General features: G+C 42.7%; 1 protein-coding gene across 1 annotated transcript in view; it reads left to right on the forward strand.

Moving 5' to 3' along the window:
* The window catches only part of MGAT4A (alpha-1,3-mannosyl-glycoprotein 4-beta-N-acetylglucosaminyltransferase A), a 104,395-nt gene extending 92,734 nt beyond the window's left edge, over positions 1-11,661 (forward strand). The window contains exons 13-16 of the mRNA XM_070429878.1: positions 2,372-2,450; positions 3,134-3,200; positions 10,638-10,750; positions 10,877-11,661. Of these exons, the coding sequence (XP_070285979.1) occupies positions 2,372-2,450; positions 3,134-3,200; positions 10,638-10,750; positions 10,877-10,903 (286 nt within the window). The 3' untranslated portion in view covers positions 10,904-11,661. The remainder of the gene's footprint in view (positions 1-2,371; positions 2,451-3,133; positions 3,201-10,637; positions 10,751-10,876) is intronic.
* Positions 11,662-17,595: the final 5,934 nt, after the last annotated feature.

Raw genomic sequence — 17,595 nt, forward strand, 5'->3', positions numbered from 1 at the left:
AGGGAAAAATCAAAACCCAAGGACACCATGTGACCATATTGGCACCTTTTTGTTTCTTGATAATTCTGTATACTTTATACTTTGAGACCATGATGTATATGTAATTTTTTATACCTTATATTTTCAAGTATATTCATACATGATTCATAGACATTTCAATGGCTGCATAGTACCCCATCGCATGGCTCAATCATCATTGACTCATTCTAATGCTAAATGTTTTTTAGGTGGTATTGAGTTTTTCATTATATGTAATTGCACAGCAAACGCCTCTGAATCAGTCTGCCTAAACTCCAGATTATATCCATGGGCTCTATTTTTTTATTTTTAGATTTTTTAAAATTGGTTTTTAGAGAGAGAGGAAGGGAGGGGGAGAGAGAGAGAAACACTGATGTGAGAGCTAAACATCAATTGGCTGCCTCCTGCAGGCCGGAGCCCACAGCCTGGGCATGTGCTTTGACTGGTAATGGAACCAGGGACCCTTCTGTGCATAGGATGTCACCCAACCAACTGAGCCACACCAACTACTGCTGGGCTCTAGTTTTTCTCTTTTTTTTTTTGAGTGGCTTCCCACCCATATTTTTGCATCTATAGCTGAGATATTGAATGACCCATCCTATATAATAAAAGGGTAATATGCAAATTGACCCTAACGGCAAAATGACCAGAACGACTGCTGGACCAGACACTGTGAGGTGCACTGACCACCTCTTGGTCCCTTCCCCCGGCCGTCAGGCAATGGTGAACGGGTAACCGGGGGTGGGTGGTGGCGGGGGGCGGGGCCGGCTGTGGGCAGCTGGGGAAGATGGCCCTGACCACAGGCCAGGCCTAGGGACCGTACCCACGCATGAATTTCGTGCGCCGGGCCTTTGTGGGAAACAATATCCCACAGCAAAGATGTCTTAAAAAGAAGTGTCTCGGCAAAAGTGCTGGGAGTGATTTTTGGTGTAGCTTAAAAGGAGCTTCTTATTAGGGCCCCTGACCCGTGTAACATTTGAAAATCAATACCTTATCGTAGGTGATCTCTGCCCACAAATATCATACTGTAACTATGTCAGGACCACATTGTAACTATTATTTGCTGAATATTCAATATGTAAAATACTTTTTGTCAGTTCTCGTAAACTTCTTGGTACCGTCACATGTGGGTGGGAATATCTGCACTGTACGTATAGATAAAACTCAGGCTCCATTCCTGTCAAGAGCACAGACCTCGGTTGCAGGCTCGATCCCCAGCTCTGGTTGGGGTGCATGCAGGAGGCAACCAATCGATTTGTCTCTCTCACATCGATGTTTCTCTCTCTGTCTCCCCATTTCCATCCACTCTCTCTAAAAATCAGTGGGGAAAAAATATCCTTGGGTGAGGATTAACAGGAACAAAACCAAAAAAACAAAAAAACAACTCAGACGCAGAAAGCTAATGCAACTTGCTAAGGTGAAAATTCTAGTAAATGAGACACAGGACTTGGATGCAGGTGTTTTGACGATTCAGCTGAAATTTGTAACCGCTTCACTTAAACTTACGCTTTAGGTTTAGATGAGATATGCTTTGTTTGCCCTGTGTGGTTTCCACCTCCTCCACATACCTACCCCCACACACTAGTTTTCAGAGTATCAGACATAAGAACATTACACTCAGACCCAGAGAGTGTTTGACTTACTATCGTATGTCATGTGATTAGTCATTATTCAAATATTTGTTAACACTGACAAATGGAATTACTCAGTTACTTGGAATTGGTTACCTTATTTTTACTCTACTAATACTGAAATAATTTGTACTGGATAAAACTAGTCTTTAGGTCCTGGTTGGGTAGCTCAGAGGTTAGAGTGTCGTCCCCATGTGCCAACGTTGCAGGTTCCATTCCCGTCAGGGCACACACAGGGATCCACAATGAATACATAAGTAGGTGGAACAACAAATCGATGTTCCTCTCTCTCTCCCTTCCTCTCTCTTTCTAAAAAAAAAAAAACCCCAAGAAACTAGTCTTTGAACTTGCCACAACTCGTGGCTGTCCTAGTGAACATTTTCTGATAAAAGACACAATATTATAATGTGACTTTGATTATTCTGTCCAGAGGTTTGTATATTTAAAGCAGTATAAATAGCTATATAAAACTGTTGTCACTTTTTAATCTGTGAAGTACAATAAGCAGCAAACATGTGCCTTATGACAGAAGGAATTAACACACCACCTAAGGCTGCACTCCAGTTTCTAAGTTCCCTACAACTACTCAGAACATAATGTGTAGTTACAAGTTCTGATGTGCCGGCTCATGCAGAATGCTTCCTCTGAGGGAAGGCTGCCTTCCTGAATCTCTGTGAAGTCTTGTCTGACTTGCATTTGTACTTTTATTTTTGTATTTCCAGTTATTTGTTCCATAGTGGCAACCAAGAACATCCAGGAGATATTCTGCTAAACACTTCTGTGGAAGTTTTGCCTTTTAAGGTAGGACTATTTTTCCCCCTTAATTTTCCTTAAGAACTAACACCAATAGACTTGGTTTGAGGCTGTTCTTGTTTATGAGATTAAAGTTCTCATTAGTGCAGAACCTCAATGGTGAGTAATACTAATTTTTTAAAAAATATAGAACACCTAGTATCTTGTCCCATTTGCCTTATTTATAGAATGACCCTTTATTTTGTTTCCCATTGGAAAGTACTTGGAAGTCTGTACAGGAAAATAAACAAACCATTCTTTTACTTTAATATTTACCTGCTGTTTGTATCGAGTCCCCAAATACCGTGTGGTTTTAATGCTTGTTGATGACTACAGAAAGTTAACGTACTGGTTTCTAAGAAATGCTTGAATTTCTTTCAGGTTAACACACAGTTCTTGTGCATATTTTTAATAGAAAATAGTGTTCTATTAAATTGATTTGAGTTTAAAATTATTTGAAATTTAAGTTTCCTAATCACTAGTATATTATATACAGATTCAGAATGATGGTTAGAAAAAGAACTCTTGTATTCATAAACCTTTTAAGGTTTAAGACTGAAATGACACTTTGTGTTTTTAGAGAAAGCTGTGCCACAAATGCTGCTGTTACATTTGTTACGATATAGTAATAACTTAGCTTTTTTTTAAATAGAAGAAATTATTCATAAAATAATGTTTTTGTTCTATTTTAGAGTGAAGGTTTGGAAATAAGCAAAGAAACCAAAGACAAACGATTAGAAGATGGTTATTTCAGAATAGGTAATATCTACTTTAAACTTGTAAAAAATTGTTCTTTATTTCAAACTTACTCCTAAAGTAAATTTTTAAAAATCCTCACCTGAGGATGTTTATTGATTTTTTTTTAGAGAGAGGAAGGGAGGGAGGGACACATGGATGTGAGAGAGAAATATTGATCGATTGCCTCCTGTACATGACTTGACAGGGGATTGAACCCACAACCTAGGTATGTGCCCTGACTGGGAATCAAACCTGCAACCCTTTGATGTACAGGATGATGCTCCAACTAACTGAGCCACCCGGCCAGAGCTCCTAAAGTAATTTTAAATGCTTTCAAATGTTCAACAGCTTTAGGATTACAGTTACCAATCCACTCCAAGTTTTATTTGTTCTTGCGTTTTATTATCTTGACCCAACTAGGATTTGAGGTCAAAGGTTCCTTTACTGGTCCCTCCGCCTGCTGTTTCATTGTTGACATTCACTGGTGGATACTCTGCCTTCTGCAGGCTCGCTGCATGAGCAAGTCTCCTCTCCTGGTCTCGGCAACACCCATGTGCCAGCATCCGTGCCTTTTGCCCGGACCCCATCTTGGGCTTAGATCTGTATTGACACCCACTCACATAGCCACCTACTCTGAGCATCTGTGATGCGGACTTTGTTGGTCACCATGCTTTCTGTTGTCACAATTCCCGCGGTTGCCTGAGCCCGACCTGGGAGACACCCTGAATACCACCGCCCTTTCCTGCCCGTTAGTTAAATGTGTCCCCTGGGACGTGCTGTGGGTTCTGGGCCTCTGCGGCGGAGCCCGTGTCCTTCTGGCTTTGCACAGAGCCACTGCAGTTACGTTTTTAAATGTCGATACTCTAATATGTTAACCTGGGTAACACGGAATGACTTCCCATGGGCAGATTCCTTCGTTCCCACCTACCTTCACAGCTTGTTCCAGCCCTTTATTCTTTATGGCTCCAGTCCCAGGACTAAGTTACTCCTCTCATGTCCCATGCTCTTACGTGCGGCCATCTCCCCACTTCCCCACCCCCACCCGCCTCTGGGCTTCACCACACTGTTGCCTGTGTCCACTGGCTCTGCATATATGTCCTTTGGCTTAATTTCTGGCCGTATTTCCTCCTGAAATGGTCAGTTGATATTTCTCCTTCTAGTGAATGCTTTCTCATCGTTCATTAGCCAGTTTAGCTGCCCCTCTTCTCACCACGCCGTGTCCCGGGCTGTGTAAGCGCCCAGGCGTGTGCTCGCCAGGGGGAGGGAGGGCGCTGTCTCTCACATAGCGCCTGTCACCTGGTAGGTGTCCACTCAGCGATGGCTGTGTGTGTTCTTTTACTTAAATGAATGCTTGTCTTCGTGGTCGGCAAAGGGAGTGCTGGCGACTTGGTGTTGTGGGCACACAGGACAGTAAGGGCGGTGGCCTTCAGGGTGTCTCCCACGGTGAGGCACCGGCAACCAGATGCTTGTGACGACAGGTCTGGTGGCTCCTCTCTCTGGAGCGGTTTTACATTTGGCGAGTTTCACTCAGTGTTTGCTACAAGGCTTATGTGCTAATTCCGATGAATTTCTGTGCAGTTTGGGTGTTCAGGTGAGTTTATTTTCATGTGTGGGTTATATCTTAGTGCACCTCTAGAAAAACACATAAAATTACAGAGTATGCAGGACATTTATTAACCCTCTTACCTGCCAGCTGTTTAATCTCGAGAATGTTGTGATGTGGATTATGAAAGTGGCAGAGGAAATAGATGCATCTGTATTAAGTGTCTCTGCCGTCATTTGAAAATAAAAGCATCTCAAACATCAACACATCCGTATGTAGAAGCAGAAGAGAACTTAGGAACCATCAAACCGAGGGCACGTGTCACAAAGCAGCATCCGAAACACAGAGCCATGACTGCCGTCAGCTGAGCGTGAAGGCTCTGCTCCTTGGGAGTCTGCTGTAGTGGGTGGCGTGCGAAGGCCGTTGCCCCCTTCTCCCTTGTAGAACCACCACAACTGGTGAAAATTACTTTAAAAAAAATACAGCAAACGGAGAAACATTTACTCATGAAAACCTGAATCTTGGTAAGAACATTCGGAGTCCTCACCCCCTCGGTTACCCACACTGCCCCAGTCAGAGAGCAGGCAGCTCTGCTCCCTGCGGTGCAGCCGGGAGCACTGGCCTCCTGCCCCCAGCGCCCCCACTCCCCCGGGGCAGGCATCTCACAGGAAGGGCAGGCGCCAGCTTCTGTCCTTCACCAGCCCTCACTCGTAGGGCAGAAGCCCGTCCCAGGCACCGCAGGGCGAGATTTACCCCATTGCCCCCACCCCAGCTCACTCGCCCCAGCACCCTGAGAGGGAAGCCAAGAAAATGAAGGGCCCTGCTCCACGCCCTGTGCCCTCAAAGAGCAGCTGTCCCTCCAGGGCAGGAGGCTGCTGGCCCTCCACAGGTTCCTGCGCAGTGGCTCGGGCTTTCTCCAGGGGAGGCAGGCCAGGAGAACAGCTCTGCAGCTCTCCCCAAGGGCACTGACTGGTGTGAAGCAGAGCTTGGTGAAGCTCCGGGGTAGGCACGGTGGGAGGCGACTGGCATTTGGTGGAAAGCAGTCCAGGGGAGACGGTAGCTACTTTCCGGCTCAACTGTAGCCTGTCCAGAGGTTGACAGAACCAGGGAAAGAGCTGGCTGGTAAGAGCCGTGGGTGGATGAAGCCACAAAGACTGGCCCACAAAGGGGATGCATTTTATTGGATCCGACAGTGCAGCAGTTTATGCCTGAAGGCAAGTCAGAAACAGAGAACTGGTGGTGAAGGTGGCCTGACAGCGAAGGACAGTCTGAAAGAAATGCTGGACTGATCAGTAAGGTGGAGGAGGCAGAGAGCCTTCACAGAGGCCGGGGAGGAATGGACCATGTCAGGGTGGCAGGAGGTGCCGCGCAGTGCCAGGATTTTAGGATTCTAGTCGCTCTTCAGTAATTTCCTCTTTCTTTCCTGTCTTTTAACACTTACCTACTGGACCATTGGGTTAAAATAATACATGCACATGGTACAATTACAAATTTAAAAGGGTAAACTTAAGTCTCATTCTCTCTTCCGGCCCCACCTACCCAGTATTTCCCAGCCTATCTACACTAATAAAAGAGAAACATGGTAATTGGCGTACGACCGCTACCCTTCCCATTGGCTAATCAGTGAGTATATGCAAATTAACTGTCAGCCAAGATGGCGGCCGGCAGCCAGGCAGCTGGAAGCGAACATGAGGCTTGCTTGCTTCAGTGACTGCAGACTCCAACGTTCCCCGCCTGACTTGCCTGCCTCTGAGCCGGCAGTTTGAAACTTTGTAACAAATATAGAAGATAAACAAAACCCCAGAAACCAGCTTTCAGATCTCAGAGCTGGAGTTATACATTGTTTCGATTATAGAACGCTCAGCAGCGGAAGCCTCAGAGCTAGAGCCAGAGCTAAAGCTGGCCCAGAATAAAAAAAAAAAAAAAAAAAAAGGAGTGGTTGGGAGCTTTAGTCAACAACCACCAGCCTGAAAGCAGCCCTCAGCCCCTCACCCAGACTGGCCAGGCACCCCAGTGGGGACCCCCACCCTGAAGGGTGTGTGACCAGCTGCAAACAGCCATCATCCCCTCATCCAGGCTGGCCAGGCACCCCAGTGGGGACCCCCACCCTGATCCAGGACACCCTTCAGGGCAAACCAGCCGGCCCCCAGGCCTCTATCCTATATAGTAAAAGGGTAATATGCCTCCCAGCACCGGGATCAGCGGAGCTGCGAGGCCTCCTGGCACCAGATCAGTGTGACAGGGGGCAGCGCCCAAACCCCCTGATCACCCTGCGGCTCTGTGTGTGACAGGGGACAGGGCCAAAATCTCCCTATCTGCCCTGCTCTGTGGGTGATAGAGGGCGGTGCCCTAACTCCCCTATCGGCCCTACTCTGTGTGTGACGGGGGGAGCTCCCCAACCCCCTGATGGGACCTGCTCTGTGCATGACAGGGGGCAGCGCCCAACCCCCTATGGGCCCTGCTCTGTGCGTGACAGGGGGCAGTGCCCCAAACCCCTGATTGGCCCTGCTCTGTGCGTGACAGGGGGTGGCACTGCAACCTCCTGATCCGCCCTGCTCTGAGCCTGACCAGGGGCTGCACCTAGGGATTTGGGCCTGCCCTCTGCCACCCGGGAGCAGGCCTAAGCCAGCAGGTCGTTATCTCCCGAGGGGTCCCAGACTGTGAGAGGGCACAGGCCGGGCTGGGGGACACCCCCCTACCCCAGTGCACAAATTTTTGTGCACTGGACCTCTAGTATAGTATAATGAATATCTGTGTATCCAGCCTAAGGTTTTTCCAGTTCAGTTGTTCTTCCCCTCTACCCTTGGGCAGCTGCTATACTGAATGTTTTGGCTACCATTTCCATGTGCACTATATTGCATGTGTATAATATACCCCCAAACAGTGCAGTGCTTTTATCGTTTTTAAATTTGATAGCGGCTGCATCATTCTGTAGTCTGTAACTGTTTTCTCTCACCAGGTGAGAGTTACCCATGTGGATGTGTGCATCTATGGCTCATTCATTTTCACTGCTGTCTAGAGTCTCCTGTTTAGCATAAAGGTTGTTTTCATCTTTTTGCCATTATAAACAATGCTGATCTGAGCACTTATGCACATGTATGAGAGTTTCTCTACGATACATACTTAGGGATGGCAGTAAGTCTTCACCTGCTTTATTTCATTCTTTTAATTGGCTGCCTAGTATTCCTTCATATTAGCATATCATAATTTACTTAGCCAGTCTAGTGCTGCTGGCCTAGATTGTTTGCAGTGTTTGCACGTGTGAGAACATATCTGTAGAATAAAATTGCTGGGCGAAAGTGTTTTAATGAGGCCAGTTATATCATTTGGTAATTATTTTCCTACTTAAATGAGCTCATCAGGTGACAGTATCAGATAGCACATTAGTTAAAATGTTTTAAGTTTCACAATATTTTCCAGCCCTGAATTCTGCCTGACTTACTAGTCAGTAATACTTTCTTGTATGCCCTATCCCAGTCCAGCCCCCAGTATGGACATACTTTTATAAAATAAAGGTATTAATTTTTAATAAAACCATTAATCTGGAAGTATTCAAGCTTAATATTTCTCATACAAGTGAATACAAGCCTTGTCTGGTATGATTTTCAGTCTGATTATATCTTGTCTTACTAGGAGCCGATTGTGAGACTCTGGAGCAGATACAAAATGTAACACCACAGGGTTCAGCTCACCACAGCCCAGGGGTCAGATCAGGCCCTCTGGCCTGTATTTGAATGGACCACGAGCTAAGAATGTTTTTAAAATTCTTTTTTGTTTATTTTCATTTTTAAATGGTTAAAAAAACAAAAAGATTATCATTTTGTAAAACTTAGAAAAGTTCAAATTCCAGCTCGTAAATGAGGTCGTGTTGGAACAGCCATGCTCATTGTACTTGCACTTGTGTGGTCTGTGCTGTCAGGCTGAACAGCAGGAGGAGGGAGCAGCTGCGCAGGGCCCAGGCTGCCCTCGTTGCTTCCATTGCTGCCTGGCGCCCTGCAGTGGCGATGATGGTTTCTAACGTGACAGTGTTGCGAGTGCCACACACACCTCTGTGATGTGACCTTAGGAAATAACTCCAGTGCTTACCCACCACGTCAGCACAAAAGACGCTCTGAGTGCTTTTCAGCGCAGTGGGATGTGGATTATTTCACCAAGTTGGGTGGCCGTGTGGTTATTACGTAGTGACGCAGGAGCTGTGCTGAAGGATACATCTCCATACCAAGCCCTCACGACAATATCCCCAGCTCACAGGAAAGAAATGGCCAGAAAATTAGAAAGTAAAATGGAATATTTCATCACAGCAGAATTTCTTCCCCAAAATAAAACATTCTAATGAGGCTGTATCCAAAGTGAATTTCAAAGTGGCTCACGTGTTAGGCAAGCAAGTAAAACACATGTACCAACCGTGGTTATTTAAGTCACACTTAGTCACACTTATTCACTCTCAGGGACTTCGCCATCATCAGCTCTATGCATTTTTGTCAGAAACGAACTGAGCATCCCGTGACCTACCACGCAGCAGTTCTGGGGGCGTGGCCGGGATTATATCTATAATCTTGAGCTCAGGGTCAAGACTTCTCCATGAGAGAACTGCCTCCACCACTATTATCTCTTTGAAAGTTAATTTTTGCTGCAGGTTTGATATTTCTTAACGAATCCAGCCTTAAACTACAAGACAAACCAGTGCTTATATACAAAACATACTGTAGTCAAGTCACTGATGACAACATTATTTGAAGTACAGGTAATAGCAAGCTACTTGAGGAGCTTCCATACGTCACTTTCATTGAAAGTAATGATACAAGGCAAATATAAAAGAAGAGTGTAGTAGAATTTCATACATTCTTTCCAAGTGATATGTGCTCCATTAAAATCATGTGCTTGTGGATTAATGTCAGTATTTGGCTGTTGTGAAAGGAAATATTCAGGATAAAGTATATAAAATTTTACTGATCCATATTAATATATGACCATTTGCAATTGATTTTTAATGATAAGGATTACTGACTTTGAATTCTAGTTAATTGAAATGTTGAATTATATTCTCCTTGGTACACCTGTATTAGAAAAGAAAATTGCACTCCGTTGTTGTTACATCTTGAATTTCATCAATAAACGTTTTGTGGATATTTGTTTTCTTTCTATATATGTACCTACATGGTATCCTCAGTTTCCCTCTTGGCCAAAATATTGACTGCCTGCCTTTATAGAAAAAGTTTGCCAATCCCTGGCTTAGAGAAATGTGGCTCAGAACAAACCATTTCCTGCCACTTTTCAATAGCATTTTTTGGCTTTGTTTTAAAAAGAATATTATTCCTCACGGCAAGAAAAATGGAGTACAAATAACTTTTCATAGAATTTCTTGGTCCTTATCCTTGTGGGAGAGCTCTTCCAGCTTATCATCTTTAATGGTTTCATACTGTAATTTCTGGAGAAGGTATCCCTTCTTAATTCCTTTTAGATGTGACCTTGGGAAGAATACACACAGATTGAGCCCCTGCTCAAGGCCAGCCATTGCCCGTATGTCTATTTGAAGCACTGAAATTGGCTGTTATTGCCTTAACTCCCAAAGTGGTTAGACCGAGGGACGGTAGTCTATTTTGGTGAGGCTTGAGTAAGTCACATTTTGCTAAAAACCTTTGTGTTAAAACACTGTTGATGCCAAAATATATTTTTGTTTTGTTTTTAATTTACAATAAGAAAACATATAGCTCTGCCTCTTCAGATGGATTGCTTCTACGTCATAAAAAATATTAAAGTTGAATAAAAATAGGAAGAAGGAAAAAATGCACCCGGGCCCTGTGTGAAGACTTCCACTAGAAATCTTGTGGTGTTTTCTTTCCTGCTTTACATCAGTGAAGTTTGACGAGTGCCTGTTCCAGCCTACCCATCAAGTGTTGATTTTTATTTTGAAGGGAAATTTGAGAACGGTGTTGCAGAAGGAATGGTGGATCCCAGCCTAAACCCCATTGCAGCCTTTCGACTTTCAGTTATTCAGAATTCTGCTGTTTGGGCCATTCTCAATGAGGTAAGACTGTACATCAGTGAAATAGCTTAGCCTACATTTTTTTTAACATTTTGATTTCATATTTAAGACCTTTTTGGAAATGAAAATTAATTGCCTCATTGTACTCTTCACAATTTTGTATTTCAGATTCATATTAAAAAAGTCACCAACTGATCATCTCCTAAGAGACCAATACATTTTTTTCTGTACGTTTGTTGATTAAAGATAGTGAACCATGTACCTTTTTTTTTTTACTTGAACACTACCTCTTGTGAATCTACTGTAGATGGTTGTCATTTCCACTCGGCAAGTGACTCTCCCACGGATAACATATTCATTCAAACCTAAGCTGTCCTCCAGTTTTAACTTGACTCAAACATTTTACAGCTACGACAGCCTGTTAATATGACTTGTACTACTTAGGTATTATACTAATACATAAGAGTTGTACATATTGTTATATTCCTTAAATTTGAAAAAAATGTTAAATTTTATGAAGGGGGTACTTTTGAGATTCATTTATTTTACTATTATAGACCCTCTTTTATAGATTATCAGGGATTATATATAAATATATAAATATACATAAAATGTTATGGAGTTAATTTATTAGAAACACTTAAGAAGTACATATTTTTGTGCGGTAAATTTTTGAATCGATACTTTTTTTGAAAACCAATTACCTTGCTTTTTTAAGTTTTCTGTATTTTCCTTTGGAAAAGCAAACATAAGTTAATGCCATTTTTCAAATGCACTGCCATTTCTGAGTGATTCTAGATTGATTTCCTAACAGAAGTACTTTTTGACAGTAGCCACCCCGCCCCACCTTACCTGCAGTTTGGCTTTCCATGGTTTCAGTTACCCTTAGTCAACTGTGGTCCAAAAAATATTAAATGAAAAGTTCCAGAAATAAACAATTCATTAGTGTTAAACGTGCGCCGTTCTGAGTGGTGTGATGAAATCTCACGCCGGCCCTCTCCGGCCCACCTGGGACTGAATTACCCTCTGTCCAGTTTCTGCACCTCACTTCATGTCGCCACGCAGGCATTGTATCATCTTGCCTCACAAGAAGGAGGGTGAGTAAGTACAATAAGATACTGAGTTGGACCACATTCACATAACTTTCCTTACAGTATATCGTTATAATTGTTCTTTGATTAGTTATTTTGAACCTCCTCCTGTGCCTGATTTATAGATTTTATCATAGGTAGGTACGTACAGGAAAAAACGTAGTATATGTAGGGTTTGGTACTAGCCGTGGTTTCGGACATCCACTGGGGGTCTTGGAACATGTCCCCTATGGATAAGGAGGGACTACTGTAATTGCTGATCTTGAGCAAAATATTTTCAAAGTTTGTCATTCCTTAAAGCCAAGATTTTTAAACCAATGTCCTTTTTGAGGCTTATTTTACTATATTGTGTATGGTGTATAGCCACAAAAAAAAAAATCAGTCTGATGAATTTTAATGTACAGGGATGATGCCTTCAACCCAGATTACCATGGATTTAGCTCATTACATTTCCTCTGATGTGTAAGATGATGAACTCTTTGATTTTGTCTTTATTCTGTGAATGAGATGCATTATCTCTTTTCTTGTTGATCCTTATATATCTGCACTCATGAGTTTTGACAAAATGTTTTCTAGATAATGCTATTGTGTGTCATAACTGGTTTAATATTAAAGAAAAACAAAATTGTGATATTGGTTTTTGATGAAAGGTATTGTAGTAGTTGTATGTTTTTCCAAAATGATGTTTCCTATTATATTAGAACTTATAAGTAAATTCATATCTAAAGCGTATTATTCTTAAACATGCAGTTGCAAATTCTGAAACATACTATAACAAAAATATTACCAGCCTTAGCAATCAGTGATCTTTACAAAGGTATTTTACTTTTAACATTTTCTGAATTATCAACATCAGTTCCCAGCCAGTAGGTGGCAGCCGTAGGGGATGGATCCTGAGCTTTCAGAGGAGTCATCGGCGGGCTTGGGCGCGGGCGCTGCCCAGAGCCTGCAGGAGCGCGCCTGTCCCCCAGTGAGCTGCGCAGTTCTGAAGTGGCGAAGGCTGGGAAGCGCTGGCAGAGTAGTTTCCATTGCTCCCTATTGGAATAGTTTTTAGTTACTTTTCTCTATTAAAAAGTCATGTTGCCCATGATTTTTATGTCAAACTACAGTTAAAATTTTTTGTGACTTTTACTTTTTTATTTAAAAAATTTTACTATTGATTTTCTATAGGCAGATTTCATTTGAAAATACCGTTTCATTATAAAATTTGGCACTAGCTTTACATAATTACTGCTATAACATTATCAGGAGGTGACAATCTAGAGGTAAGTTTAGAAGTCCCTCGTTCCCTGCTGCCTACGAAGCCAACTCTGATTGCAGGGAAAAAAGCCTCTGAAGACCCCGAGGGGACAGTTACTGTCGCCCCTGCTATTCGGGGGGCGTCAGCCTTCAGACGGAGCCTTTTCCTGCTCACTTTCCTCCAGGACTAGCTCACCCCTCCTGCTCCTTAGAATACTCCCAGACAAATCTTCCATCTTTCACGGCCTCTCTGGTGCACACTCCCCATGAATCGGTTACCAGTGCCGACAGCAGTGCCTGGCACGTGGCAGGTGCAGGCAGTGTCTGGATGAGGGACCAGCTGTTTCAGCCCCTTCTTTCTCAACTCCCTTCACCTACTGTCCTTGCCACACATTTACGTACACACTCAGCTCTGGAGTTTTTGGTTGTTTATGGGGCGTGCATGTGTGTGTGCATGTGTTTCTCTGACCAAATTCAAGCTCCTGAGGGCAAACCTGAAACTCGTACTTACCTGTGCTCTGCTGCAGCAGGTGCTCCTAGTCTCATTTATTTCAAATATGTTTTTATTGATTTCAGAGGAAGGGAGAGGGAGGGAGAGAGAAACATTAATGATGAGAGAGAATCATTGATCGGCTGCCTCCTGCATGCTCCACACTGGGGATCGAGCCCACAACCCAGGCATTTGCCCTGACCAGAATTGAACCGTGACCTTCTGGTTCATAGGTCAACGCTCAACCACTAAGCCGTGCCTGCTGGGCCTGTCTCATTTTTAGTTGCTCTCTCCTTTCCCCGAGCTCTGCACTAGACAGTTAGAAGCAGCCATGCTTTCCTCAAGCAGGAAGTGATAGCGGGAGTCCTGAGAGTTGTGTTAATGAGGGAGGTGTTGGGACAAATCAGAGGTGAAGAGCCCTGGAACGGAAAGTCAATTATTGACCTTGAGAGGACACTGAACCACTTTTAGTGAGGGGGGAAGGAGGGGGAAAATCATCAGATGGTGAGAGCACTGACATAAAGAAGGCATGGATTTGGCATCTGGTGTGTATTTCATTGAACTACTCACACTCTAGAGCTGTGCTGTCCCAAATAGTGGCTACTAGACCCATGGTGGTTCTTTAAGTCAACATCCATTCGGCTCCTCCCTTACTCTAGCTACAGTGATGTGCTCCATAGCCACCTGTGGCAGGTGGCCACGGGGTGGGCAGCACAGGCCCCGAACATTTCCTTCACTGCAGAAGCTTCTGTTGCCAGCACTGTGTTGAGCTCGCTAATAGGAACATTGTAGAAACCAGGATGTTTTGTTAATTAGGTTAAAAGTAGACATGCAGAATGTATCACAGAGCAAATGATTATTTGGGGTAAGAAGGGGTCGAGGACCTATTTCTAGCATTCTAAGAGCCAAGATTTCTGTGTTCTTTGTCCTACTTCTCAGTGTTCTTTACAGCATGCCCTGTACCATACTCTGTAGACAAAAAGAGCAATGGTGTGAAGCCGTGAGATTAAAAGCTTTGGCAGAAGTGAACAGACAAGTACATGTATATTAACTCAACCATTGGCGATGTCTTTGAACAAAGATACGGCTTTTCAGAGCAATGGTTGCACCATTAAATAATCAGGTGTCATCATTAATCACATTATTTATCATGTGAGCCCTTTAAGCAGTTTTCTCAGGCTAATAGCAGAAGTTAGAGATTCAAAACAGGAGGAGGCAGCATTTGCTGGTTTAAGATGGAAGCCACATGAGAAATGCAGATGGCCTTAAGCTGAGAGGCCTCCCCTGACAGCCCAGGCAAAGGGACCTGCATGGCCCCAGGCACCGAGCACAGCCAACACCTGACCAGGTGGGCAGGCGGCTCTCCTCTGCCTTACACACCTTGATTCCAGCCTGAGACCGAGCAGAGCATCAGTCCAGCTGCCTGAACTTCTCAGAGTTTCTAAATTTGTGATGATGTGTTATGTAGCAATGAAAGATGAATACAGTATTTAAAAGGTGAAGAGGGGAAATCTTCATACAGATTCCCTCCAGTATGGTGGTATTTTTGGCAAATGCATGAATAAAATCTTACTAGGAAATCCTACACCTGGGCTTCATCTGGGATGTCTATGCCAGAGATCTGTCTTCATTGGAAATTTGTTGACAAAAATTTGTAGCATCTTAGTAGTGCGTCTAAAGCAGCGGTTCTCAACCTGTGGGTCGCGACCCCTTTGGGGGTCGAATGACCCTTTCACAGGGGTCGCCTAAATACATCCTGCATATGAGATATTTATATTACGATTCATAACAGTAGCAAAATTACAGTTATGAAGTAGCAACGAAAATAATTTTATGGTTGGGGGTCACAACATGAACTGTATTAAAAGGTCACGGCATTAGGAAGGTTGAGAACCACTGTTCTAAAGGAACTGCTAGTAGAAAGAATCCAACAGTGTATAAGGAATCTTTCTCCTAGAAAAAGTATTACCTTATGCCGATTTAGTCTGCTCTGAGCCTGTCAGTGTATTATTTAAGAATGATGAACAGTGGTATTTTAAATAAGATACTAAATTAGGAGGAAAGATCCTCTGCCTTTATGTAGAGACCATATGATCAATCTACTTTTATTGGAGTACTTTTTTTTTAAACCAAAACTTATTGTCTAAGCACAGATCAAATCCTATAGTGCCAACCAAATTTTTGTACTTGGCAAATATTTTCCAAAATATCTCTGCTTCCAAGCTATTAATTGCTAGTGAAGTTTTTTATTTTGGTTTGTCCATTAATTGTTGTGCTTATTTTTAGTATAATGCTATACTTACCCTTGATGTAAGTAAAATAAAACTAAAGGAAAAAAAATGTCAGAGGTCAGAAATTGGGGTCATAAACATATCTTAGTGTTTTGAGGGAACTTACATATCACATCTTTCTTTTATAGAAAACTTTTCCAAACTATGTAGCAGTATTATAGTGTAAAAGTTAGTTTGTTGTAAATTTTAATCTTAACAGATATATGCCATAACTAGTATGCTTTCTTTAATGCATGTGGATATACAATACTGACAAGACTATTACCACAGTATATTTTTTTAAAAAAGAGGATTTGTTACTATGTCCGTATCATCAATATCTATATATAAGCCCTTCTCACCGGAAACAGTCCCCTCACCAGTGTGGGCACTAAGTAAGTCACTTTCAAAGGGACGGGGGCAGGAACAACCTGGCACTCCCCAGTGCATTTGAGTTCAGAATTTATGAGACACCATTCAAGACAATAAACAGAGTGTGTTGAATGGACTGTACTTTGTGCTATTATTTCCAGTGTTGTCACTGTTGCAGTAAAAATGTCAAGTCTGCTAAAATTAGGTCTGTTTGCTGTGGGGAGTCCTCAGATGTTAGGGAAGCTATTGCATGTGCCCCTTGCTGCTAGCACTTCCTTGGTTTAGTAGCTAGCAAACTGTCCTGGAATCAGGTTCGGTACTCAAGTGTGAGTAGCATTTCATGATTTATTTGCAATGCTCAGTGTTTGCTGAAATGGGATGAAAACATCTTTTGAATACATTTTCTGAGCCTTAAAAATGGTGATATCGCCAGTACTGTAAGATGCACTGCCAGCAGATTTGATACTCTTAAGTATAGACAGTAGTGTTTTTTAAGGAGATTTAGAAGTCAGCTGATTCACATAATAATCATGCTTCATTTATGGAATGAGAAACTAAAGTGTTTTCTCGTTGAGAACACTGCAGGAGAGGTGGTGTGCGCATCCGGGGAAGTTTCCGGAAGTACCCTTGGAGAAGCTGCCTGAGGAATTCGTTTCCCAAGTTGTACTCACTTTTTTTCTCCTTAATGTATTGTACATATTCCTTACAAGGTCGTCATTGGTTGAATGGGTAATACCTGTAGTAATATTTTAGGTACCTGTTAAATTTTCAAAGGAAGATTATTTTCAAATTTGCTGCTATAAGTTAATAACTGGTCCTTTTGACTGTGCCTTTCACCCCTGTTTGTGCCACACCGTTCATGTATATTTGAAAATAAAGATGTTTAAAAATCCATGCTGAATTCAAGATTCCCTCTAATAAAAAAATAGGTAAGACTTCATGAAGCAAATTTTATTGGTTTTTAACACTGATATAATATATTTGAACTATTTTCAGTTAGAAAACAGCAGTGGATCCTCTATGTGGGTTTTAGAAAATCTTGAAAGAAAACCTTGGTGTTGCGACAGTGGTTCTCGGTGTGATGCAGATACTCATACATTATGTGCTCTACTCAGCTCCCAAATTAAGAGCAGCCATCATGGGCCTCCTCACTCTAAGAAGTGTGTTTTTTAGCAGAGAAAATGCTCTTAAAGATATTTAGGGCCTGAAGGTTAGACTAAGATCATATACCCTACCCTACATAAATGTTTAAAATACAGCCCAGTAGTAAACGGAGGCTGAGTAAGTACCTTGTAACAGTGGGGGAAGGGGAGCATATGATTATGTTCTTCAAAAAGAAGCTCCTTCAAAAAGGATTCATATTGAAAAGTTTTGCCTAATTTCCTCATGCGATTTTGTGTGCAAATATTAGAAGAAAACACATGC

The sequence above is a fragment of the Myotis yumanensis genome, unplaced genomic scaffold (genome assembly GCF_028538775.1).
Source record: "Myotis yumanensis isolate MYYU_CA2020_CCGP unplaced genomic scaffold, mMyoYum1.0.hap1 SCAF_11, whole genome shotgun sequence".
NCBI lineage: Eukaryota > Metazoa > Chordata > Mammalia > Chiroptera > Vespertilionidae > Myotis > Myotis yumanensis.